The sequence below is a fragment of the Balaenoptera borealis genome, assembly GCF_965194805.1.
Source record: "Balaenoptera borealis genome assembly, chromosome: 3".
NCBI classification, from domain to species: domain Eukaryota; kingdom Metazoa; phylum Chordata; class Mammalia; order Artiodactyla; family Balaenopteridae; genus Balaenoptera; species Balaenoptera borealis.
This window is the reverse complement of record NC_138866.1, coordinates 119,459,882-119,487,082: the sequence shown is the minus strand read 5'-3', so window position 1 is coordinate 119,487,082 and position 27,201 is coordinate 119,459,882. Positions and strand designations below refer to the sequence as shown.

At 36.1% G+C, this 27,201-nt stretch overlaps 1 protein-coding gene across 13 annotated transcripts in view; it reads left to right on the top strand.

Moving 5' to 3' along the window:
- The window catches only part of MYO9A (myosin IXA), a 277,041-nt gene that overhangs the window by 226,206 nt on the left and 23,634 nt on the right, over positions 1 to 27,201 (top strand). For 11 of the 13 annotated variants that reach the window (XM_082383557.1, XM_082383556.1, XM_082383560.1 and 8 more), the window contains 9 exons: positions 420 to 467; positions 4,817 to 4,928; positions 7,173 to 7,234; positions 14,992 to 15,184; positions 16,655 to 16,783; positions 17,587 to 17,692; positions 18,458 to 18,589; positions 19,486 to 19,609; positions 20,933 to 20,986. In XM_082383557.1, the coding sequence (XP_082239683.1) occupies positions 420 to 467; positions 4,817 to 4,928; positions 7,173 to 7,234; positions 14,992 to 15,184; positions 16,655 to 16,783; positions 17,587 to 17,692; positions 18,458 to 18,589; positions 19,486 to 19,609; positions 20,933 to 20,986 (960 nt within the window). The remainder of the gene's footprint in view (positions 1 to 419; positions 468 to 4,816; positions 4,929 to 7,172; positions 7,235 to 14,991; positions 15,185 to 16,654; positions 16,784 to 17,586; positions 17,693 to 18,457; positions 18,590 to 19,485; positions 19,610 to 20,932; positions 20,987 to 27,201) is intronic. The other 2 variants (XM_082383550.1, XM_082383559.1) reach the window with 1 other exon arrangement.

Sequence of the window (27,201 nt, the reverse complement as noted above, 5' to 3'; positions counted from 1 at the left end):
GTCCTCCTACTCCGCCATCTTGAACCAATCTCCAATACCTTTTTATATTTAGCTCTAGGATGGAGAGTTTTCTAGAGCCAAAACATGCAAAGTGCAATCTTTAAAATTAATAATCAGATAATTAATGTTTAAAATAAAATAATCATTTAAATTAATAATGGTGTGGCTTCTGGGCAGAACTGAGGTTCAAAAAGATAATTTCTAAAGTATCCTTCTATTCTGTTGCTTTTATGAGCACTGTGTTTTACTAAACATAAATTTTTTTTTCTCACATATGCTTACTAGCACTGCACATTTTCTCTTGAAGAATAAAGAGCTGCTTTTATTACCTGTGGAGCAAAAATCTCAGCATTTGCAAAGAAGTAACAAATTATGTTAGTCTTTGTTATATCACATTTTCTGTATTTCTCTCCAACCAGGTGCCAAAAACAGAGAGAAAGAAAAGAAGGAAAAAAGAAACTGATTTAGTAAGTTGTAATCTATTTTTTTTATGTTATTAAAAAGTAATTTTTTAGACCACCAGTCTGAGCTGTATCATACAGTATTTCTATGGAAATATTTAAAGAATAAGTTTATCAGATGCCTAGGGGGTAATCATTTACTTCTTTACAAAAATTTAGAATGACAAATGTGTCTTGAATTCTTTGGCTTGATTTGTTATTAATGGTGGCTTCCTAAAATGGTAGAAAACTGAAATGTTTACTCATGAAAAGTACAAGTATGATCCCTTTTCAGAAGTAGGGATAGGGAAGGAGTTTTTTAAGGAGCTCTCCCTCCTTTCTGAAGAATATGAGGACTATCTAGGATTTTACAAATGTAAGTCCTAATTCAAGAGACATTCCCAAAGGCATTTGAGCATATTTTACCATTGTTCATGTTCTTATCTTTTGTATTATATGTCTCTATTGCATACTTTACCATAATCTCTGTAATTACAAGGATGAGTTAAGCCCTAGAGGAGCTCATAATCTGCTAGTGAAGGCAGGCATTTAAAAAATTACTACTTTCAGATGTGATAAGTATTATAGTAGAAATAGTACAAAGTGCTGTGGAAATACAGAAAGAGAGAATGAAGGAATACTTTACAGAAGAAAAGATGTTTTTGCTAGTTCTTATCAAGTGAGTAGTAGTTTAGACAGGCAGTATCTAGCCAAAGGGAAAGAGTATGTCCAAAGACACATGAGTGAAAAACCTGGCATGTTGAGCCAGTAGCTTTAATAGGCTCAAGTATTGCATGTTTATGTGGGGATGGCTGGAAAAGTAGTTAGAACTCTGGCCAGCACTCTACCTCCAAAATACATCTAATATCTGACCATTTCACACCACCTCCACTGCTATTACAGTAGTCTAGTAATACTATGTGTTGTCTCATAATTGATCTGCCTTCTTACATTCTTCTCCCCTTACACAGTTTTCTACATAATAGCCATAATGAACATTTAAAAACAAAAATCAGGTCATGTTCCTTCTCTACTCAGAACTCTCTAGTGACTTCCACTGTTACTCAGAGTAAAACTCAGAGTTCTTACCATGCCTACAAGACTTGACATGATCTTGACCTTGACCACTCTAAGCTTCATTTCTTCCCACTCTCCCCCTGTTCCCTCTGCTTCAGTTGCATTTGCTGCCACCACCTTCTCTTCTTTCTTCCCAAGTTGTTTCCCCTGCTCGTCCTGTCTTCCTCCCTTTCCCCTGAAAATGTTAAGCTTTAGGGCCTACAGAACCTGGATTCACCCCTGCCAATGGCAAATTCTAATCCTAGAATATTTATTGTTAACCTTATTAATAAATCAGGATTATAAATCATCCCCTATCACTAGTAAAACAAATTCTAAGGTTTTTTAGATCATTGCTTGTCACTTTTCTACTGTGTGTGTTAGAAGCATGATCTGACTCTATTTTAGCATGATCTTACCTGTTAAAGAGTTTCTTCCTTTTCATGGAAGGAAAAGGAATCCTGAAAGTAGGATATTTAAGCCCTTAGCCTGGCTTACTTTTGTTCACCGGTGGAGAAACTTTAGACAACTTAATCTTTGAGTCTCAATGTCCTCATGTATATAACAGGAGTATATATTATATAAAATAGGAATAAAATAGGATTACATAAAACAGGTGTAATGCCACCCACCACTGAGGATTTTTGAGAGTGTGTATGAAGTAAAGCATAGGGAAGGTGGAGGAGTAACAGGAAGGCACCTGTTATTTAACAGGTAGTGTTTAGGTCTTTTATACATTTTAAGCCTTATAAGAATAGTCTTTTTCATATCGATGAGGGAAAGAACAATACCTTTTTCATATCGATGAGGGAAAGAACAGTATCGATGAGGGAAAGAACAATATCGACGAGGGAAAGAAATGAGTAAAGCATATGACATTAAAAAAAAATAAAATTCATTAATTCAACAGCTATTATATTTCAGGGCCTGTGATAAGTACAGGTCATAGAAAGAAATGTTAAGAAATATGTGAATAAATGTTTATACTTAATAGTATTCAAATTAAAATGAAACAACAGTGATTTTCTACTTTGTCCATCTATGAGCAAAGCTAAATTAGTTACCTAGTTTGGAAAGATAAATAAATATATAGATTTTTTTCAATACTGCAAATGGGGTTATTTGCATAACCTTCTTGGAGAAGGTACTTTAATAATGGTGTATTAAAAGCCTTAAAAATATTAAAAACAAAACCAAAAAACCTTTGACCCAGCAATTCCGCATACAGGAATTTATCCAGTGGATATATCAATTTGTTCACACTGACATGTACAGGCTCTTTATTGAAGAGGAATTTGTAATAAATAAACGTTTTGAAAACAACCTAAATCAGTAAGGAAATGGTTAAATAAATTAGATACATCTGTATAATATAATACTGCTTGGCACTAAAATAAGAGAAACCATTCTCCAAGATGTTTTATTAATTAAAAAGAGCGAAGAGCCAAACACTATATAGAAAGCTACTATTCGTATATTTTTTAAAAACCAAAATACGTTTATAACTGTACTCACACACACACACACACACACACACACACACACACACAAAATATCTGAAAGTATACACAGGAAACTGGTATCAGTGATTATTTCTATAAGAGGAACTAAACAGTTGGAATTCAGAGGTGAAAGAAAGGTTTTCATTGTAGTCTGTTTTGTACCTTTTGATCCATTTAGAATAAAGTAATTTTTTAAATGAAACTAACAATATTAAGAGTTCCAGTAGAGGAAAATAATGTGCATGTGTGTGATTTACAGTTTCGTTAAATAGAAGGATATCTGTGTGATAAAATGTCAATATCTGGGAATATTTGAGACATCACAGAGCCAAGGTCATATTATAAAGCTGTGGGATGGATGAACCGTGAGTTAGATCTTTTTCGTTTAGTTAGTTGGTTATTTGATTAATTAAGACAAAAATGACTACTAATACTCCCCTACATGTATGTATGTATGTGTAAATGTGTGTATATATGTATTTTTTATTTTAAAAAATTGAGATATAATTGACATATAACATTATACTACTTTCAGGTGTATAACATAATGATTCAATATTTGAACTATACCATATAGTTACCAAAATGGTAACAATACCATTTTACAATCCCACCTGAAATATCTGAGGGTTTCAGTCTCTCCACATCCTCACGAATAGTTAGTTTTGTCTAATAGTTATAGCTATTCTAGAGGGTATGAAGTGGTTTCCCATCATGGTTCTGATTTGCATTTCTCTGATAACTAATGATTTGAACATCTTTTCATGTGCCTCTTGGCCATTTATACTTCTTTGATGAACTGTCTATTCAATATTTTGCCCATTTAAAAAATTGAGTTGTCTTTTTATTAATACAGTTCTTCCTGTATTCTAGGTACAAGTCCTTTATCAGATATACGATTTGCAAATATTTTCTCTGAGTCTGTGGTTTATCTTTTTATTTTCTTAATGGTACTTTGAAGTAAAAGTTGTAAATTTTAGTGAAGCCCAGAACAATGGATTTTAATGTTACAGAATATGAAGAGTTCATTGGTGTGGTTTTAGATTCCATATTTCAGTTAACCTTTAAGTTACCATTTGCAGAGTTTTAATATTGTGTCATTTTCTGAAAGGACAATTAAATTATTTTTCCATTTTCGAATTTCATATCTGTATGAAGCTGAATTTTCTTCATATTTTTCAAAATTAATTGCATACTGCCACCAGATTGCATACAGAAGTGGATATGAGAATCCAGTTGTCTTTTATTAAGCCAGACATCAAAGAGGTTTACAAAAATGTAAAACAGTACCCCTCTTGTCAGTACGTTTTTTGTGTGTTTTAAAGATACAGTTGTTTTTCATTAAAATGTTACTTATGTTAACATGGAATATGTTTAATGATAATTTTAAGTGAATTGGATAGTTAAATTTTTTTTAGTTTTAATTTCTAACTCATAACTCATATAAAGAGAAGTATCTTGAGATCATCAGTAATTTTCGGAAGTGTGAAAGATTCTTGAGGTTAAAAATAAAAATTTGAGAACCGCTGCTTTTAATTTAACATGCTGATTCAGAGTTGCATAAGACAGCTCTTATATGTTTATAGCATTGTTTTCTGATTTTCATATAAGTTGGTTTTGTCTCTACTAGATTGTTCACTTTTTGAAAGCAGGGACCATATGTTTTACCTTTATTTTATTTCTCAGATCATAATTCTCCTCCTGGAATAAGTACCCAATGAAGACAACAGGGAATTGAAGGATTTCCCATTGCCCGACATGTTAGGGCAGCATTTACTGTGTTGGCTTTAACATAGATAGCTATATTTTTTCCTTCAGGTAGAAGAGCACAATGGTCACATCTTTAAGGCCACCCAGTATAGCATCCCTACATACTGTGAGTACTGTTCTTCTTTGATATGGATAATGGACCGAGCCTCTGTTTGCAAATGTAAGTATGAGAGTTCTTTGAGGAATTTTTTTAACCACTTGATATTTCTGTTTCCATGAGTTTTCTTACATCTTCTTTAACATTAAGGAATAATTCACACTCCCTAATTCTTTAACTTCATCTCTCATTATAGTTCCCTTTACCTGCTCTTTGTTGGCAAATAAGATATTTTGGTGTTCTTTGGTCACTGTACTTGCAGCTCACTCCATCTGAAATGCTCTTCTCTCAGATGTTAGTATGACTTACTACTTCAGTTGATTCATGTCTCCACCCTCCTATCTAAAATGCCACCCTGTCCCCCAATTCTCTATCCCTTTACTCAGCTTTTCTAGTCTTTATAGTACTTATCACCACCCAAGATGATGTTAAGTATTCATTTGTTTTCTTGTTTGTCTATCCCACTAGAATGTGCTCTCTATAAGGTCAGGAAACTTATCTGTCTCTTCTGTATACCTAGAAGTACACAGAACAGTTCTGGCACATTATAAGTTTTAGTAAATATTTATTGGGTAGATGGACCTATAGATGGTTGGATGAATTAATGAACAAATTCTTAGATTATAACCAGAAAGGTACTTTTTTCTACTATAATCCTTTATCAGAACCTTTAAATCCTAGAATGTGAGTGGAGATTTTTTGTGGGTCAGCTTGGTTCTGGCTTACAGAGGGTCTTTAGCTTCTACTCCTGTCATTCCATACATCTATTCTGGTGCTTTTAATAATTTTGTGAGGCTTTATTTACTAGTGGGCCAGAACTGAATGAAAGAAATATTAGGAAGGGTTGGGTCCAGTATGACAAAAAGGATGGAAATCATGTTCACCATAGTGAAATCAGCACTTGGATATTGCTGGATATGTTCACTTGTTCTATGGTTCAAAAGTGGTTTTCTTTTTGTTTTATTATCAGTAGTCTAAAAGAATTGCAGTGAAAGTGAAATTGGGAGTAGTTTGCCATGTACTTGACTGTTTAATGTTAGTCTGATTCCTGTAGGTTTGGTATGATTTTCTCTGTGATCTGAAACTGAAAATATAAAGAATCTGCTTTTTTTTTTTTTTATGACTTGGGTGGGTTTGGTTTGATTTTTTTTTTTTTTTTTTTTTTTTATTTTTGGCTGTGTTGGTACTTCGTTTCTGTGCGAGGGCTTTCTCTAGTTGTGGCGAGCAGGGTCCACTCTTCATCGTGGTGCGTGGGCCTCTCACTATCGCGGCCTCTCTTGTTGCGGAGCACAGGCTCCAGACGCGCAGGCTCAGTAATTGTGGCTCACGGGCCCAGCCGCTCCGTGGCATGTGGGATCTTCCCAGACCAGGGCTCGAACCCGTGTCCCCTGCATTGGCAGGCAGATTCTCAACCACTGCACCACTAGGGAAGCCCTGGTTTGATTTCTTAATAGCATTAACTAACTTTTTTTGTGCTTATACTGGTGATTTCGCCAGTACAGTGGTTTGGTCTCCCCTCCTTGATCTTGGCTTTGAAAACCCCTCAAGTCATGCTTTAGAAACTCAAGAAGGATATTCAGGTGTTGATGTGCAGGAGCCAGAGCTGGTGTACCAAAATGACATAGGCCAAGTATTTTCTCAGTATCCTCCTCTCAGCGTGCCCTTTGCACCTACTGCTGCCTAGCCACCCTGTTATCTCCTGCTCTGAGAAATTATTTCTGCTCTGAAGTTTTTCTTTATCTCATCTTCCCAATCACTACTGATATTCTTTATGTCCTGGTTCCTCAGAGCTCTATTCTGGACCTTCTAGGATAGTAAATAAGGCCTTTCTTATATCTTAGTATGCTACCAAATTTGTTTTTATTTTATTAAAGGTCTTTGACAGTAATGCTTTTCTTACCCATTGGAATGATTCTTAATAGGTATTTCTTTCATTTTAGCAGATAGTAGAACAAATTTAAGAGGGGAACATGAGCACTAGTTTGTGAATCAGACCACAGAGATATATATTCTGCTGGAATATGGTAGGGACAGGGGAGGAGGGGTGGGCAATCTTGAAAGAATAAAAAGCTTTTTCATAGACAGTGGTTAGAAATTTTAGGTATGTTTTTCAACTTCATTTTTCTGAATTGAATGAATTAAGACAATTTTTCATTCTAATGCTGTACAAAGTATATGTATGTGATACTATAGCAGTCTCAGATTTAAAGGAAAAAATTTATGCTCAGAATAAAGCAGTAAACTTATTAATTCTTGTCACTGATGTACAGACTTCTGAAAATGCTACATTCTTAACCTATTTTTCAGTATGCAAGTATGCTTGTCATAAGAGGTGCTGTCTGAAAACCACAGCCAAGTGCTCTAAAAAGGTAAGAAGTTATCATCTATGAGTAATAAATAACAGGTCTGTTGGTTTTTCGTGCCTTGTAGAAGGAAATCAAAGCCTCTTTGATGATTTTATAGAGTAGCAGTTTTCAAACTTTTTGGCCACAAATCACAGTAAGAAATACGTTTTATATCATAATCCAGCATACACATATAGAGGGATGTGTATATGTAACTGAATTGATTTTCCTGGAACTATATGTACCTTTACTACATGGGAACTACTAAACTGATTTCACAACCGACAACTTATTAAAACGCTTCTTTTAAAGGTTTCCTACTTCTTTAAACACTCATAAGTGTTTCTAGAAATTGTCTTGAAAGTGGTAGGCTACAATTAAAGATTTTAACATGAACAGTTAAAATTCACCAGCATAGTTGGTGTTGTTACATATTTCTACTTGGATACACAGACAGATCTAAAAGATACTGAACATGTACTCTGCTACCTTTATGCTTCAATGAAGCAACAATTTTGGAAATATTTCAGGCTTTTATTGATATATAATCACATTTTCTTATTTATTAGTCACATATAATTTTAACAATACTATGCAAATCTGAACTATAATAAGATGTGTGTGCATGTTTACAGCCCATGTATATAGTTTGCATCTGTTCCAAATTAGTAGACAAACATGGCAAAGTACAAAGAGAAATTTGACTCAGGGCTTAAAATACAACGAAGGTGGGGCATCTGCTTCCAGCTAAGACGGAGTAGCTTCTGGTAGACTAATATTCATGCTGAGAACAGCTGAAAAAAGTCTGTTGCCTAGCATTAGAAAGCTGCCCAGGCAAATTGAATTTAGGGGCCTAGATCCTACAGAGAAGAGAATTACAGATTGGTGAACCTATATCTGTGAGATGTTTCTCTCCTACTGGGAGTTTGTCAATTTTTGTTGTAGGGCAGAAAACCAAGATTCTGGGCAGAGGGCCACACTTAAGAGTCAGAGAAACCAGCAAAGCTCTTAGAAATCTGATAGAGTTATAGAGACAGAAGTTGGAGTTTGGGATTGCCAGGACTTGAGGGACCATGATCCAAACATGTAGAGAAGTGAGCCTGAAACTCAGAGGTTTTTCCCTCAAGGCATTTTCTGAATTCTTAAGCTGCACTGGGCAAGAGGCTAAGAAGCTAAACAGAAAAGCAGATTACAGTATTTTGCAGTCTCACAGTGTCAAAGAGAGAAAAATTGGACTTGGATGACCCACCTTTGAAAAAGGACCCTAGTCAATACTCTAGACTCTTCAGTGAGACCTGTGAAGAGCTATACCCCAGGAAGGAGGATGAAGCATTGATAGCATTGATTAACTGAGTTTTATAAAAACTGCAAGGCAGTCCTTGATTGGATTAAGATGATCTCTTCCTTTTTCTAGCTACCCACCTACAGAGAATAGGATGAACTCTCTCTAAAGAGAGATAACATTGTTGAGAGCCTTTACAGTTTGTTCATATATGAAATTAGACATTAAGAAATGAGACTAAGAAATAAACAGACAATATCTGTAGACTCATAGATGACCCATTACTGAATTCAGACATATACTTAAAAACGTTTAATTAATATGTTCAGATGCTGGATAAAAAGATTTAAAAAGTCTTTTTTATCACAAAATTGAAATATATATATAAAAAAGAGCCAAATGGAAATTATAAAAATAAAAAATGCAATTGAAATTGTAAACTCAAAAGATAGGTTTAACAGTGTATTGGCCATAGGAGAAGAGAAGATTGGTGAGCTGAAAAATAGGTAAGTAGAGACATCCAAGCATGGAGAGTAAAAAGAATAGGAAAATACAGAAATAAACATAGAGACATATGGGAAAGGATGGAAGTTTCTTAAATGTGTGCAGTTGGAGTCCAGGAAGAAAAGAGAACAAGGGAGAAGCAGCATTTTAAGAGCTAATGGTCAACACATCAACCACTTTCAACCTAAAGTGGGATAAATACAAAGAAAATCGTACCAGATGAACAGTCCTCCAAATGGAAGAAAAGGAAAATTTCTTAAAAGCATTCAGAGGAGGGAAAAAAATAACTGCTGCTAAAGGAGCAGTGAAAAGACTGACAACTGACTTATCAGTGGAAATGATGGAAGCCAAAAAGACAGTGGCTTGGCATATTTTAAGTGTTATAAGAAAATAAAGCTAACTCAGAATTCTGTACTTGGTGACAGTAGCCTTCCAAAGTGAAAATGACTTGAAAACACTCCAGACAAAAACTCAGAATTTGTCATCAGCAGACCTGCAATAAAAGAAATACTAAAGATTCTCCAGGCAGAAGGAAAATGATCTCAGATGGAAAAAGAAGTACAGGAAGGAGTGAAGAGCTATGGAAAGAGTAAATAATATGTGTAAATATAAATGAATATTGACTAAAAACAATAATAATGTCTTGTGGCTTAAAATATAAAGAGAATTAAATTATGTGACAACACTACCACCAAGGTGGTTGGGTAAATGAAGTTAAACTATTCCAAGGTCCCTGGATTATCTGAGAAGTGATGGCACAGTGGTTAAGAATCCACCGCCAAGGCAGGGGACATGGGTTCAAGCCCTGGTCCGGGAAGACCCCACATGCCGCAGAGCAACTAAGCCAGTGCTCCACAACTACTGAGCCTGTGCTCTAGAGCCCGCGAGCCACAACTACTGAGGCTGCGTGCCACAACTACTGAAGCCTGCATGCCTAGAGCCCGTGCTCCTCAACAAGAGAAGCCACTGCAACGAGAAGCCTGCGCACCGCAAGGAAAGAGTAGCCCCCACTCATCGCAACTAGAGAAAGCCCGCACACAGCAATGAAGACCCAATGCAGCCAAAAATAAATAAATATATTTGACTTAAATATGTTATGAGTATTTGTTGTAGTCTTTAAAGTAGCCACTAAAAGAATAGCAAATGAATATATAGCTAAAAAGCTAATAAAGGTGGGAAAATGGAAAAACAAAAAATACTTGATTAAGAGAAGATGAGAAATGAGAGAAACAGAATCATAAATCAGGTCAAAGAAAATAAATAGTGGATTGATAGATATAAGTCCAAATATATTGGTGATTACATTAAATGTTAATATACCAAATACTTCCAATTAAAAGACTAGGATAGGGACTTCCCTGGTGGTCCAGTGGTAAAGAATCCGCCTTCCAATGCAGGGGACGCGGGTTCGATCCCTGGTCAGGGAACTAAGTTCCCACATGCTGCGGGGCAGCTAAGCCCGCACATCACAACTACAGAGAGAAAACTCACACACCACAACTAGAGAGAAGCCCAAGCTCCGCAACGAAGAGACCACATGCTGCAACGAAAGATTCCCCATGCCTCAATGACCCGATGCAGCCAAAAAATATATATATTAAAAACAAAAAAAGACTAGGATAGGGACTTCCCTGGATGTCCAGTGGGTAACACTCCGCGCTCCCAATGCAGGGGGCCTGGGTTCAATCCCTGGTCAGGGAACTAGATCCCACATGCATGCTGCAACTAAGAAGTCCGCATGCCACAACTAAGAAGCCCTCATGCTGCAACTAAGAAGCCTGCATGTCGCAACTAAGAGTCCTCATGCCGCAACTAAGAAGCCCACATGCCGCAACTAAGAAGCCCTCATGCTGCAACTAAGAAGTCCGCATGGCGCAACTAAAGATCCCACATTCTGCAACAAAGATCCCATGTGCTGCAACTAAGACCTGGCACAGCCAGAATAAATAAATACATAAATCATTTTTTAAAAAGACTAGGATAAAACCAACTGAAAAATCTCAATGATATGCTATTTACAAGAAACATACTTAAATATGTTTAAAAAAAATACAGAAGGTTGAAAGCAAAAGGATAGATATAGCATGCAGAGACTAACCAATAGAAAAGTGGTGTAGCTGTAATAATGTTAAAATGTACTTTAGGACAACAATCATTACTTCAAGTAAAGGTGTTTCATAATGATGAAATGGTCAAGCCATCAGGGAGCTATAAAAATTCTAACTTTAGAAGAGTCTATTATTATAGCTTCAATACCTGGAAGACAAAAATTCAGTAAGGATGCAACTGATAAAAAAACATGCTTAAAAATCTTATCTCAAAAATAAAATAAATAAATAAATAACCAAAAAAAACAAGGGGACACTGGTTTGAGCCCTGGTCTGGGAAGATCCCACATGCCGCGGAGCAACTAGGCCCGTGAGCCACAACTATTGAGCCTGTGCGTCTGGAGCCTGTGCTCCGCAACAAGAGAGGCCACGATAGTGAGAGGCCCATGCACCGCGATGAAGAGTGGCCCCCACTTGCCACAACTGGAGAAAGCCCTCGCACAGAAACGAAGACCCAACACAGGCAAAAATTTAAAAATTAATTAATTAATTAATTAAAAAAACAAAAAAAATCTTATCTGCTTGATGTGTATTGAACCCTGCATTTTACAACTGCCTGAATACACAGTCTTTTCAACTGCACATGGAACATTTGACAAAATTGATCATATGTTGGGCCATTAAGCAAGTCCCTACAAATTTCAGAGGATTGAATATATTGAGAGTATATTCTTTGAGCAGAATAAAATTAAGCTATAAATCAACATAAAGATAACTAGACAATACTCAAATGAAAATGGAAAAATATTTTGAATGAAATGATGAGGAAAGTATGACACAACAAAAGTGTGGGTATAGCTAAATTTGTGATTAGAGGAATATTTATAGCTTTAAGTATATATTAATATACATTAATAATATATTAATGTACAATACATTATAATACACATTAGAAAGGATACAAGGATAGAAATTATGTAAACTTCCATTTCTCGAAGGTAGGAAAAGAAAACCCAGCAAATTAAACCCAAAGGCAATAGAAAGAAGATAATAAAGAGAAATAAATGAAATGAAAAACATTTATACAAAAGATAAAAAGCTACAAAGCTAAATTTTAGTTCTTTGAAAAGACAATGCATAAACTATTAGCAAGAGTGATCAATAAAGAGAATTTTAAAAAAACCAAATCATTCACAAGAAGAAAAACATACACCACAGATACTGCATACATTAAAAAGAAAATAAAAGGCTATTATGGATACCTTGATGCTAATAAATTTGACATTTTAAATTAATCGGGCAAATTCCTACAAAAACACAACTAAGTTAAACTAAGTCAAGGAAAAATAGAAAATCTAAAGAGTTATATCTATTAAAATAGAATCTGTAATTGAAAAAGCTTCTCACAAAGACATCTTCAGGCCCAGATGTTTTGCCATTGAATATTTCCCAGTGTTTAAGGAAGAAACAACACCAGTCTTTTACAGACTCTGCCAGAGAATGGTAAAGAGTAAATACTTCAGTACTTTTTTTCCCAAATTGACGAATGAAGATAGTGAAACCTTGAAGTCAATCATGAAAAGGATAAAGGAAAATTTCAGTTCAGGCTATATCATAAGCTTAGATGTAAAAGCCTTAACCAAAATGTTATAGTACATTGAATCTGTGCTAATGACAGATGAAAATAAGACTTCATGAGAAAGTTGGTTTTTAATCCATAAATGCAAAGTTGGTTTATGGAAAAAATCGGTTTTCTTGAAAAAATCATTCAAAAATCAGTTGATGTAATTCACCACATTGAACTAATAAAGAAAAAAATATGGTCATCTCAATAAATACAAAAAAAGTTTTAGATAAATTTCAAAAACCACTCACTATTCAAGGAAAAAAAAATCAACCACCGAGTGGAAGAAGATATTTGCAGCTTGGATCTACAATATCTAAAAAGCATCTACAAATCAGTAAGAAAGAGATGGTCAACTCTGTGGGAAAATGAGCACATAATTTAAGCAAGCACCTCACAAGAGAGGATTTCCAAATGACCAATAAACATATGAAAAGGTGACCAACTTCACTAATCATCAGGGAAATGCAAATTGCAATAATAGTGAGGTATATACCCACTAGAATAGCTAAAATGAAAAACATCTTAACAAGGATATAAAGCAGTTGGAACGTTCATACATTACTGGTAGGAGTTTGAGTTAACCTAACAGCTCTCGAAATTATTTGGCAGTACCTATCAAACCTGAACATAAGCATTTCTCATGACTTAGCAGTGCCACTCCAAGATATATACCCAACAGATATACATAGATATCTGTGCCAAAAGACAAAAGAACATTTATATCAGCACTGTTTGAAATAACCCCAAACTGAAAGAAACCTGAATGTCCATCAGCAGTAGAATGAATAAATAAATTGTGGTATATTTGTATAATGGAATACCATATGGCAGTGAGATTAAACTGTTGGTACTCACAAACATAATGTTGAGTGAAAGAAGCCAGAAACAAGAGTATTATTGTATTATTGTACTGTATTATTCAAAGATAAATAAAGTTCAAAAATAAATGAAACTTAACTTATGGAATGCATATTATATGTTACCATTAATATAATGTTCAAAAGCAGTTAAGACTAATTTATAGTGATAGAAATACAGATACTGGTTATTTGTGAAAGGTGAAATGCATAGTAGTTGGGAGGGTCTTGAGAGGGAGATAACTGCTGGTTATATTCTATTTCTTGATTTGGGTTCTGGTAAGAAATGTGCATTCACTTTGTCAAAGTCTGTCAAGCTGTACACTTAACGATTTATATACTTTATATATGTGTCATACTTCAATAAAACTTTATTTAAAATATACAAGGAAATTACTTCAGATAGAGAATAACTAAAGACACCCTGCCACCCCTTCCTGCAGAAGAAAAAAAGAAAATAACTAAAAACATATATTGATTTTACAATAAGAACTCAGAGTTCACTTTTTCTCAGTTGAGAATAGTAAAATTAATTTTTCCCTTAATTTCAAGAAATAGAAATTTTTAGCATGTTTGCTTTAGATTAGTTGGTTTCAAATAAAACTATTTTGAAGTTTTTGTTTAATACCTTCAAGTATTTTATTTTTTTGCTTTCACAAGTCTTACTATTAACATTCCCAATGCCCTAGGGATAGCCATAACATTTAAGTAAATAGATTATATGTGTGCATGTGTGTGTCATAGTAATAGGAAGAAGATTGGCTAAAGTTTATTTTGTTTTAATTATTGCAGCAAACATTATTTTATTTCTTTTAACAATTTATTAAGCATTTGCCATATACCAGATACTGTGCTTGGTATGTTCACCTGTAACTTAATTTTTACAATAGCCCTCTGAGATAGAAAGGTGATATTCCTGTTCCCAGCTAGAATCTAGTTGCAAATATGAAATAACCTAATTCATATAGTGACAATATATGCCTCTGCCTTTAGCTATGACATCAATAGTCAGTTAAACTTCCCTAAAGTTTACATAAACACCGAAGCGTTCTTATGCTTCAGAAATTAGTGACAACTAATTCATTTTAAATCAACAGATTTTCAAATGGTACTTGGTGAATGTTTAACATACAAAGTCTATCCCCTTTCTCCTTCGCTCACATCCCATCTTTATGTGAAGAGATTTTTTTTTAACAGAAAGGGAAACAGTAATCTGTTGCCACTGCCTCCATTCTGCCCCATTATTTGGCAGGGGTCGGGAGGATTCCTAGTGGAAGAGGATTGAAACTAACAGCTTACATATTTATACTCTCAGCATTTATCATAATTCCCTTTCCTCCCAGCTCTCATAACTATGCTTGTAAAACTTGAGGAAAATAAAAAGTAGTTACTCTTAAAGAATTGGATAAACATATTTAACAATGTTTGAATGTACTTGGAAACAAAAATTATTTTCCATTTAGTATGATCCAGAGCTATCATCTCGACAGTTTGGGGTTGAATTATCCCGTTTGACCAGTGAAGACCGAACTGTTCCTTTGGTGGTGGAAAAACTCATAAACTACATTGAAATGCATGGATTATACACAGAAGGTATTTACCGAAAGTCTGGTTCAACTAATAAAATCAAGGAGCTTCGACAAGGTCTAGATACAGGTAAGATAGTGCCCTCTAAATCAAGACCAGATAATTTTATTTAAATAGGTCATCTTATGCTCTTAGTTTTCATTACATGTTGATCATTTTCTTGCAGCCAGAAGAGTGCAGTCTTTTCTGTGGTGCTTGTTTTATCATTTGTAGCTTTCAAAAGAGTCTTTGTTTTTATGTGGTCAATTCAGCAAACATACATTGCATATCATTTGTACAGGCATTATTAGGTACTTCAGACAGATCTCATTTAATCTTTTTTTAACAGTCTGGTAAGATCATGTCTTTAATTTACAAAGAAGAAAATTTAGGTTCAGGGAAATTGAATAATGAGCTGTTGATGAGATGCAGGGCACTGTGCTGGTGTTTTTGTATTAATTTTCACAACAGATCTTTGTACTAATCTTCCCAAACAGTGATTATTATCCCTGTTTACAGATGAAGAAACTGAGGCTTACAGAGGATCTTGCCCAAAGACTCACCACCAATAAGTGACAAAGCTGGCATTTAACCCATAATCTAAACTATTGCCTGTTAGTCTCTGTTATTCTGACTCCAAGTGGTGCTCTTTCTGATGCATATTCTTGCCTTCCTACATTGATGACATAGTTACTTAAATGGATAAGTAGTAAACTGAACATGTATCTGTGTAGAGCTCTAGCCTCAGTCCTGGAATGTATGCAGAGGTTTGACTTTGGCTTTATGTTCAACTTCTACTCTTCACCACTATTGGAAAGGAATAGATTTTTTTTTTTTTTTTTTTGGTCGCACTCCGCCGCTTGTGGGATCTTAGTTCCCCGTCCAAGGATTGAGCCTGGGCCCTTAGCAGTGAAAGCACGGAGTTCTAACCACTGGACCACCAGGGAATTCCCAGGAATAGAACTTTTTGAATCACATATAGGTGCAAAGTTTGTCTTTGTGTCACCAAGAATCTACCCACAGGCATCATTCATCCTATATCATCCCAATCATCTCATGTATAACCCTAGGGAGTTTATAAGTGAAGCAGAGCAAAGATTTTCTTCACATTTCCTAAGCTCAATTATCACTGTCATTTCATCTCTGAGAATGACTTAAAATCAGTCTGATTTTTAGAAACTGTCCTTTGGGCCTTTTTTATGTTTGTCATCTAAAGCATCACTACTAGAAGTATCGTTCACAGACCAATCTACAAGAGAAGTACAGAAATTGAGAAAAAGCATTTAGAAACATTTTTAGCAATTTAACAGTGCCTTGACATGAAAACTTGTGATCCTTTATTTTACACATCTGTCAGTCCGTGACATTTGAAAAACAACCAACAAACAACAACTGTTCCTTTACCACAGTAGGAGCACTGTTCCAAAGCATGGAATTAGATTGTAGAAGATAGTTTGATTAAGAACATGAAGGCATTTTTCAGTCATGATAGTTTCTAAAGTGAATTATTTGACTCTCTGCATGTTTTGGCTTTCTTATCTAACTCTTGTCTCTGAATAGATGCTGAGAATGTAAACCTAGATGACTATAACATACACGTCATTGCAAGTGTATTCAAACAATGGCTTCGTGATTTGCCCAATCCACTCATGACCTTTGAACTCTATGAGGAATTTCTTCGAGCTATGGGTAAGCACAGGCTTCCTGGGTTCAAGGAAGATCTGCACTTGGGAAAGGAATGCCATCTTCATATTAGATTATTTAGCCATCCTCTCAGTTGGTTTAGTTCATATAGATCCAAAAGTAATACAGTCAATACAAAACTGCCAGTGAACTCTCACCTATTCAAATGTTGACTTTTTTAGAAACTCATTAAAATGTCAGTGTCCTAAAAACTTTCTGAGCAGGTCACCTAGTTGCTTCTTACAAAGAGATTGAAAGACTGAGGTTATAAACAAATTTAAAAATTAAATAGGAGATTTATGTGCATTTAAATTGTGAATCTAGGCAAGAACTCAGTGTAAAGTTGGCTATCTATTTTAAGCCATGCCTAACATGTTGGTTTAGTTTTTCAGTGCTACAGATGTGTAGGATATTGATGAAGGCCTACCTAGAAGTGTTTAGGCCCTGAGGCGTGACTCCTCAATTCCCATAAGACTGATTTATAACTTATATAGCAATTGATTAATTTTAATGGGGAATTGGTTTGCCACAAAATGCCTGAAAAACTAGGGCATCTCTTGCCCCTTGCTGTAATCAAGAATTACTGGGCTATAGATTAAAACTCAGGAGACTGCTTAGAAAGTATAGAACTCAAGCAAAGGGAGATTAGTGGTAACTGTGAGTTGTTCTTCTGCTATACAGGTATAGCTAAAACTCCTAAAAATCAACCCTAGAGCCAGTCTCCCTTGCTACTTAGTGTCTGTCCAGAAGGAATATGTAGTGTATAAGAGAGGATAGTCATTCTTATTTGCTGCTCTTACTGCTTTCAGGCCTTCAGGAGAGGAAAGAGACAATCCGTGGTGTCTACTCTGTGATTGACCAGCTCTCCCGAACTCATCTCAATACCCTGGAACGCCTCATCTTTCATCTAGTCAGGTAACTTCAAGAAACAAAGGAGCACTTAACAGTTTCTCTTGGATTCTTTTAAACAAATGAAGAGCTCCTTCGTATGAAAAACTGACAGATCTCTTTTTTCCTATTGATAAAGTCAATGCCTCAAACAGGTGGTTATGATCCCTTGGAGCAGAAATCCTCAGCTGAGTTAGATTGCATGGCAGGTGCTTCTCTGCCCTATTTGGGCCATGTAACACCTCAGTCTCATAGTGGCACTGTGTAGCCTAGCCTGTTATCTAACTCCCGAGCTAGAAGGGCTGTGTGTCTGTTGACATAACCTAATTCATAGGAGGAGGGTTCAGATGGAGCTCAGGAATTGACTGACCAAAGAGAATTCAGGGGTAGCCTCTCTTCTTCTGAGTGTAAATATTAGCAATAGTTGGGAAGAAAGCCATCTTTCTCTTTGGATAAATATCTTATGTAACTGTTTGAAAATGCCTTAAAGTGTCTACATTCTGTAGACATGTTCATCTAGTAACGGTGACCTGGGGCAGTGAGTCACAAATTTTTCCTTGATCAGCTATCTGCTTGCCTGAATTGCTTCAAGGAACAGAGTAAAAGTACACTTTCCAGAGGCAAAGGAACAGCTTTGGGAAAAGTCTACAGTATCTTCCTTCAACTGATAGGAATATCTTTCCAGTACTATGCAGTTGATGTCATTGATCTTCTTTCTCTCATCTCTTCTGCCTACCTCCCTGCAATTTTCCTTTTTCATCCTAGTTCCACTTGTTTTTTTTTGTTTCTTAGGATTGCTCTACAGGAAGACACTAATCGAATGTCTGCTAATGCTTTGGCCATTGTATTTGCACCCTGCATTCTCCGCTGCCCTGACACCATCGACCCACTACAAAGTGTGCAGGACATCAGTAAGACTACCACGTAAGGCCAGTCACCATCACCTCTGCAAGACCCCAGGGACTTCTGAGTCAGTGTAGTCACTATCCAGATATCAAACATAGTGAATGATTTCTTTTTTTTTTTCTTTTTCTTTTTTTTGACTGTGCTGCGCATCTTGCAGGGATCTTAGTTCCCCGACCAGGGATGGAACCCGGGCCCCCTGCAGTGGAAGTGCAGAGTCCTAACCACTGGACCGCCAGGGAATTCCCCTAGCAAATGATTTTTTTTTTAAGTTCATATGTTTTTAATAAGATTGCTGGGTGCCACTGGGCTTTTTTATGCTGAAGATGAAAAATTCCTTTAGGTTCTATTCAACTAAGCATCATTTGTTTTGAAGGGCCTTATATTTTAAATTCGGCTTTTCTTTAGGAATGATTATAGTTTACAAATGTATTTTAAAATACCATTTTGCCAAATTACGTATACTTTGTGTTTTCCTGTAATCTAGTCTAACTGTAGTCTTATGGCTCCAAATCCCTTTGGTCTTAATACTTCAATATTCCTGTATTTCACCTTGGCCTTTTTTCATGGACCTCTGATTTCCTTCTAGAGTGGTGATTCTTAACCTTTTCTGCAAAAGGAGCTTTCCCCAAAAAAGCCTAGTGTTTGTGTCCCATTCCCAGAGAGTGATTTAATTGGTCGGGGGTGTGGCCTAGGCATTGGGACTTATAACTGCTCCTCAGATGGATACTAAAGTGCAGCCAAAGTTGTGAACCACCATTATAAACCCTGTCTCTGAGCTCATAAAATAAGGGATGTTGATTTTTCTTTTATCCTCCAACTATCTACCACTAAACTTAGCTGAAAAATAGTCTGCGGGTGCTACAATTTATTTGATTGACTTCAGCACTTAACAGTTTTCTCTTTTCCTGTTTCAGCTGTGTGGAGCTGATTGTTGTGGAACAAATGAATAAATATAAGGCTCGTCTCAAAGACATCAGTAGCCTGGAATTTGCTGAGAATAAGGCAAAGACCAGGCTGTCACTGATTCGTAGATCAATGGTAAGATGTAGGACATGGAATCACAGGGGGAAATGGGAGCCTTCCTCAGATTTTAAGTACACATTATGATGTGTAGAGAGAGATTATTCTCTGAATCTTTTTCACATGGAACAAGTGAAAAAAAAAAGTCACCTTATCTCAGGGTACTATGTATGCCTCATGTTTGTTCTTTGAGCTGTCTTTAGTTATATACACAGAATACAGTTAACTATGAAGAATTTTTTAAATCAAGTATTTGGGTAAAATGTTGGTGGTTTAATAATTTGCCCTGTTTTCTTTTCCTGTCCTTTCTATGAAAACGTAACCCACCCTAACTTTTGAGTCTACTTTCTTCCACCGTCTGTTCCCAACCTCAACCATGTCAGTTTTGGTGGTCCTGCCAATAGTTCTGGGATGTAGAGGACTTAATCACTTGCAAGAATGTGAGTCATAGGATACAGAACTCCACTATGAGTGTACTATTATCAAATAAAGATTTCTTTGAGGGCTTATTGCTAGGTTTTGAAAAAAGCCTTACAAAAATGATAACTTATTTCTTCCATTTGCCCATTTGTCTGTTTAATATCTTCCTTTGTAACCGGTGACCTATATATAAACAACTCCATTTCACACTGACCAATAATCAGTAGGGTCTGGATAACAGGAAACCTATTGCTGCATTAAAGTTTAATTATTGCCCATTTACTACCCTTCCCCTGAATTGTAAAACAAAATTGTATTAGTGAACACCCAATCAGATCCCCAGTAAATCTCTAAAGAGAAGCAGGCTTCCCCATCATTGTGCCCATGTTTTTGCAGAGACCCAGCAATACTTCCTCTATACTTGGTAGTTTATACTCAGGTTAGCATTAAAGTAACTCTGTTTCTTCCTTTACTATTAAACTGCCTGGCACAGGGCAAGTGCACAACAAATGTCTGTAGATTAAGTTAATGAAGGGTGTTCTCTAAAAACAAACATAAACACAGAATTTCTCCAGTCGGTAAAGGTATTAAATAAAGCTCATCACAGAACACAGAACACAGAATCTTTTCTCCAGGAAATGAAAACAGAAACCCCATTTAAAAGTGAAACCCTTTCTGTAGTATGAATTTTTATGAACTCAGTTCTGAGAGGCCCAAGTTAGCAGTGCCCATCCAGGGAAGACGGGAAGAGACCTTTTACTATAAAGCCACTTTTCAAAGCAGGTAGACGAGCTGAGCTTTTTTGCTTATGTTGCAGAAGACAGATATATTCATTCCATTGAAAGATTAAACCTCTTTAATGGGGCAATGACATGTACATTCTAACCTTCTGCTTTCCTTTTCATGTCCTTCCTAATCCAGAAACCTGTACTAATTGCAGTTAGATTTATGAGCATTACCCGCAATTCAGTCTCGGTATGTATTAATATTGCAATGTGTCACAGCCACTTTACATTATTGTCTCTCATCCATCCAGGAGTTGTTCTGCTCTGTCTATCATCCATGCCTGTCCACCCTCCATGTGCAGCCCCAATTCAGGTCCCACTTCCTGATCAGCTTTTCTCTTACTCTCTTTCTTTAGAACCTTTATTTTCTTTCCTCTGTGTCATGCAGTTGAACAGTGTCCATTTATAATATACTGGTTTTTCCTCTTTGTCAAATAAGCCTCTTTGTGGATTTCTTCTTTGGTTGGATCATTGAAAGGTGAACATTGAAAGCATTGAGGTATCAAATTTCTGCTCTGTGAGCTTTGTTCTCATCAGTCTCTTCCTTTATTACATAAGAACCTATTACTGTTTTTAGCATCCTCCATCATTAGAAATGCTTATTTGCCCATTCCTATCTGTGACTTTGATGGTGTCTTCCTAGACGTAGAAGTATGACTGTTATCTACTCAGCAGTTTTTAGACAGTAGCTGCAAGTAGTAGTGAGCAAATTGATGGACTGGTTCTAGACTTAAATAATAATAGTATAATAGATCTCATACCAGGATTTCATACAAAAAAAAGAATGGAGAGATGGAACACCAATATATATGGAAACTAATTGCAAAGACTATCCATCTATGTGTAACCAGTTCATTAAGGATGCCTGTTTGCTGGGATACAAATGTCAGTCAGTTTTGCTTTTTATCTAGTAACTGCCTTCCAACTCTACCATGTCAAAATGCCCTTTCCTACTGGATATCAACTACCTTAACAGCATCTTGTGACTATTCCATAATTTTTAAATGCTCTAGTCTTAGTCCAGTATTTAAGACTTAGTTCTCTTCATATTATCTCTTCATATTATAATGTCAGTCACAGGCTTGATCCAGTACTCATCACTTTCTTCCAGGATAGACTAGACCTTAATCTGGGGCTGAAAACTTTGGGGGTGAGTGAGTAGGTTCTTTTTGTCACACACTTCTGCCCTCCCTCTTTCTTTCCTTTTTTTTTTTTAATTTATAAATTCCAGAACATACCTGGCTCCAAGAGTTGGTTTTTTTGTTTTTGTTCTTTTAAATTATTTATTTATTTATTTATTTATATTTTGTCTGCGTTGGGTCTTTGTTGCTGCGCGTGGGCTTTCTCTAGTTGCGGCGAGTGGGGGCTACTCTTTGTTGCGGTGCGCGGGCCTCTCATTGTGGTGGCTTGTCTTTGTTGCAGAGTACGGGCTCTAGGCACGCAGGCTTCAGTAGTTGTGGCACGTGGGCTCAGTAGTTGTGGCTCGCGGGCTCTAGAGCGCAGGTTCGGTAGTTGTGGCGCACGGGCTTAGTTGCTCCATGGCATGTGGGATCTTCCCGGACCAGGGCTCGAACCCGTGTCCCCTGCCTTGGCAGGCGGATTCTTAACCACTGCACCACCAAGGAAGTCCCTGCCCTCCCTCTTTCTTGTGCTGTTTCTTCCTCTGGTGTTGAAACTGAGAGGAGTGATATAGGAGAGGCAGAATTCTTCGTGATATGCCAGTATTGAGGTGACAGTCTTCTCGGTTGTTCAGCACTACTATTCAAGCTCATTGTCAGTAGGCTAAATGAAGATAAGTGGTATCTCCAATTGACCCTGCTGACAGTGAGCAGAAGGCTCTAGGCATTGGCAGCCCCTTGCTTTGGTTACACCTTCTGGCTAAACCTGACGGATGGCATTCATACCGTGTGACTCTGATATGTATGTCTTTTTTTTGCCTCAAGACTTTACCCAATCAGATCTACCTCCCGTGGCCAGTTCTAGGGCCTACAAGCACATTGGGGGAAAGGTTACATTTTTCATACCTCTTGGTTCCCAAGAACTCAAGGTGGGTAAGTCTTGCCTACCTCTCTATCTGACTCTTCCCACCACACTCTTTCCCCACTTCTCTTTTCCCCTATGCATGTAACAGAGTTGCAAATCAGTAAGTCTTTTGCCTATACAGACAACCAAACGGAATGAAATACCAGTCTCCCTTTCTTTTAGATGAACTCAAACCTTGATTCTTAACCTTCTGGATTCAGTGATGACACTGCCTTTTTCCTGTAAGAGGGGAAGGAATATCCTCTTTTCATAAACTCTGTGTTTCCCTGAAATTCCAGTAACCCCTCTTTCTTTTTAGCCTTTTTAGATTTACATTGAGGGAAAGGTGTTAGAATATTGATCACAGTATTGGTTCAAAAAAATGAAACTCTCAGTAAGCCCTGAGAGGAGAAACTGGTACCAACTACTCTTGGCTCCTTAAAGCTAGAAGAAAGGGTAGTTAATTATCCTCAGCTTTGGATCTTAGCCACAAGTTTGGAACAAGAGGAAAAATCCCACTTAACATCCTATTGCATATGCATCTAGCTGTAGAAAAGGTGTTAGTCCCAGACTTAAGAACAAGACCGTGTCTAGGACGTATTTGGTATTCATTCAGCATCTAAGGGATTGAATCTAAGAATTGAATCTAGGAAAGAGCAGTGAGTTTTAGGATATTCACTACAAATAAACTAATGAAAGTCAATAGTATTCAGGTCTTCATAGATGAAAAAAATTGCTATTCCGTAATTAAATACAATGGTGACTTTGCTGAAATGAAGAGTGAAATGAATTTTCGAAAAGTATGTTATATTATTGCCAATGTGAAAAGTCATTTGGGTTGGGTGTTGAACGATGAGTAGTAATTTAACAAATGGTGAGAAGACAGGGGAACGACAATTCCAGAGGCAAAGAAGCACGAAACAGATATCTGTGAATAATGACTGCCTTGTGTAGCTGGAGCTGGGCAGGTGGTGTGGAAGTGGCAGAAGAGTTTGGAAAGGTAGACTGGAACCAGATGTGCAGCATTAAGAATTTTGAATTTTCCCATTTTGAAGCACTTGGGAGCTATGGAAAGGTTTTGAAGTAGGGGAATGTCACCATCATTTCTTTTAGAAAAATAGCTGGTAGCATTCTAAAGAAGAATGGATTAGAGATGGGCAAGACTGGCAGCCATATATCAGTTAGGAGACTCTTGACTTGTAAGTAATCATATTTGCCATCACTATAATAGGTTGAATCCTGATCATGTCATTTTGAAAATATGTTTCTGCTACCATGTACTTTCCACAGAATTAGATTTATGGAGCATAATCTTTGACTAGGCTATTCCCAGAGTAGGGTTTCGGAATATGATATGCTCACAGTCCATCCAGTTATGCCTCTTCTATAACAAATGGGGTTTTTTTTGTAACTTATTTTTGTTATAATTCTAAGCATAAGTATTGATTTAGTATTATTTAAGATAATATAATATGAAGAATATAATTTGAAATAAAGTTTACTAATCTATAGAACCCTCACAAATTATCCTCTTGAAAGATGCTACACACAAAGGTTTTCATAGCCAAATAAAGTTTAGGATATAATGTGCAGTACTTCCAAAACTTTTAACTGTGGAGTGCTTTCTTCATAATGAGTCTAGTTGAACAGGGGTTCTAAAAAAGGCATTTTAAAAACAACATTCTAATTTTTAAAAATAGTATCAGTTGCTATTTTATGTACTTAGTTTGGAATTTTGAATTTGCTGTAAGTCTTTTCAGGATTTTCTTGCTGCTCTCGTAGTGGTTGGCAGTACTTATAAATTTTGCGTCATCTAAGCTTGTTGAAGAACTTACCTGCATGTCTCTGTTAGAAATTTGCATACTTGCAATTCTGTATCATTGTGGATCTGTGGGGGTGAGCTATGCAACTGACAACACCAAAAGAAGCAAGAAATGCCCTTCCAGAAGTTAAGTATTAATAATTGGAAAGTTAAGAATCAATTGAAATGTGGCAGCTTTGAAGAGCTCCAAAGGAGAAAGATATTCCAAGTGTAGACTTGATTCTAGCAAAGGGTCCTGTCACTTCCTTATGTTAGTGCATGCTGTCTGAGTCTACTGTTCACATTCAGGTGACTTGACATAATAAGAATCAGACCCAGAGAATGAAAATTTTCTGAGAATATAGAAGTGTTCTTACTGTTTCTGGTACTGACCAGAAGGTATTTTTGTAGTATTAATCTTTTTTTTTTTTTTAAGATATAATTGACATATAACATTCTTAGTTTTAGGTATAGCACAATGATTTGATATATGTATATATAGTGAAGTGATTATCATAATAAGCTTAGCTAACATTCATCACCACATACAGTTAATAATTTTTTCTTGTGATAAGAACGTGTAGTGTTCTCTTTGATAACACCACAACCAGAAGACCCTTGCTTTTTCTATTCCTCCAGAACCCTCTTTCAGAGATCATGATGGTAAGCAAGAGGCATTACTTGAGGATCCACATGCAGGAAACATGCAGCGCCAGTGGTGAGGAGGATTAGGCACCGGACCTCTTTGGGAGAGTAGGCAAAAGGAGAACAGTATTTGTGCTCTTTTTTGCAAATTGTGAAAGAAGCATCTCTTTTGAAGCCTTGAAATCATCTCTCTCAGATGTGGACAAACGGGAAGAAAAGTTATGTAGGGAATTCTTGTAGATAGAATTCCATAGGAGTGGAAGAACTACAGTAATATCTGTCAAGGGAACGTGACGCTTTTCAAGAGGCCTGAAAATTAGGTTTGGCGGAATAAAAGGCAGAAGTTAGGAAGTAAGGAAATATAAGGATTCTGTGATCTTGGGATGATAGGATTATATGTGAGAGAAGAGAAGGTGAAGATTTACAAACAGCAGAGTGAGTGAGCCAGGTGGGTTGAGTGTTTAGAGAGTAAAAAGTACAGAATACTAGACAAGAATAAATGATGGTGGCTCCCTATGCAATTTTTCCTGCTAGATCTACCAGTTGTATCCTAAAAATCGATTGTTAAATATTTTCATTTCACTCTTATATCTCCTTTTTTAAAAAATTCAGATTTGAAGCTTAATACTAGCTCTTTTTGTATAATGATGTACTCAGTGCTTTTAAAGAAGCTGTTTTCTCACAGAACTTGAAAGATAAACTATATTTATCATTTTCAAATGACTGGAATTATTTCTTTCTCTTATAGTATATAATATCTTTTAAAATTAGGCATTTGATAAATCTAAGATCTTGTGTTTCTACGTAAAAGACACATTTACATACTTGTTTCATGCTCATTGTGGAAAAATTTGAACAGTAGGGTAAAGTGCAAAAAGCAGGAAGAAAATCACAGTTTTCTATTAATATTTTAGAATACTTATATTTCCCTTGAACTTTTTCCTTATGTATATGTAGTGAAGTTATGACAGTCCTATGGTATTCATAGTTTTATGTTTCTTTTATTATTTTAGGAAGATTTTTGTAGAGCTAAAACATGAATTCAATTCAGTATTGTAAATCCATTTAATATTTTTAAACTTACAGTTTTACTAAATAAAAATGTGACTACCTTCCATATATGTTTCTTCAGAGGTACTTCTCATTTTAGAGTACACTTTAGACACATCTTTTTTTCCTTCCCGTTCTCTTCTGCAGATGAGACCTGTCTTCCTAGCCCCACTCATTGATTCATTTTCATTTATTCTCATTCATTATTTCAACAAAAGTGTAACAGTTCTGTTGTGTTTTAGGCACTTGTGCTAGGTGCTGGAGGTATAGAAATGACAAGATCTCTTCTTTAGATAAATTAACAGTCTAGTAAGCAAAGATATAAATAATTGTAGTTCAGTTTACTAAATCTCATCTTGTCTGTTCAGAAAGCTGTAGGGAAGCATAGAGAGCTAGGTGACTTAATACCTGAGAACACTGAATAAACTTCAATGGCTAGAATGTAAGATTTCTTGGTAAGAATGAAGGAAGGGAAGAGTGATAAGATATAATGAAATAGCAAATAAGTTTTTGGGTTCTTAAATTCCAGGATTAGTAGTTTGGATTTGATCTTTTTAGGCCTTGAGAGGCCATCAAAGGTTGTCTAAGAGTTTCCTCTTTTAAAAACACTGGACATAAAGTTTCACAGGAATTTTACCAACCCTTTAAAAACATAACAATACAATTTATTCTGTTTCAGAGCTGAGAGGGAAAAGGTCTTTTTTTATGAAAAGAGTGTAACATTGGTACTATTTAACACCCCACCCAAAAAAGTAAAACTAACAAAAATTTTACACAAAAGTATTAAAGGCAGCAGAGTACAGGATGGGCTCTGGACTAAACTTTTGTGTTTAAATCCCAGCACCAGATTACCAGCTATTGTGACATGGGCAGGTCATTTAATCTCC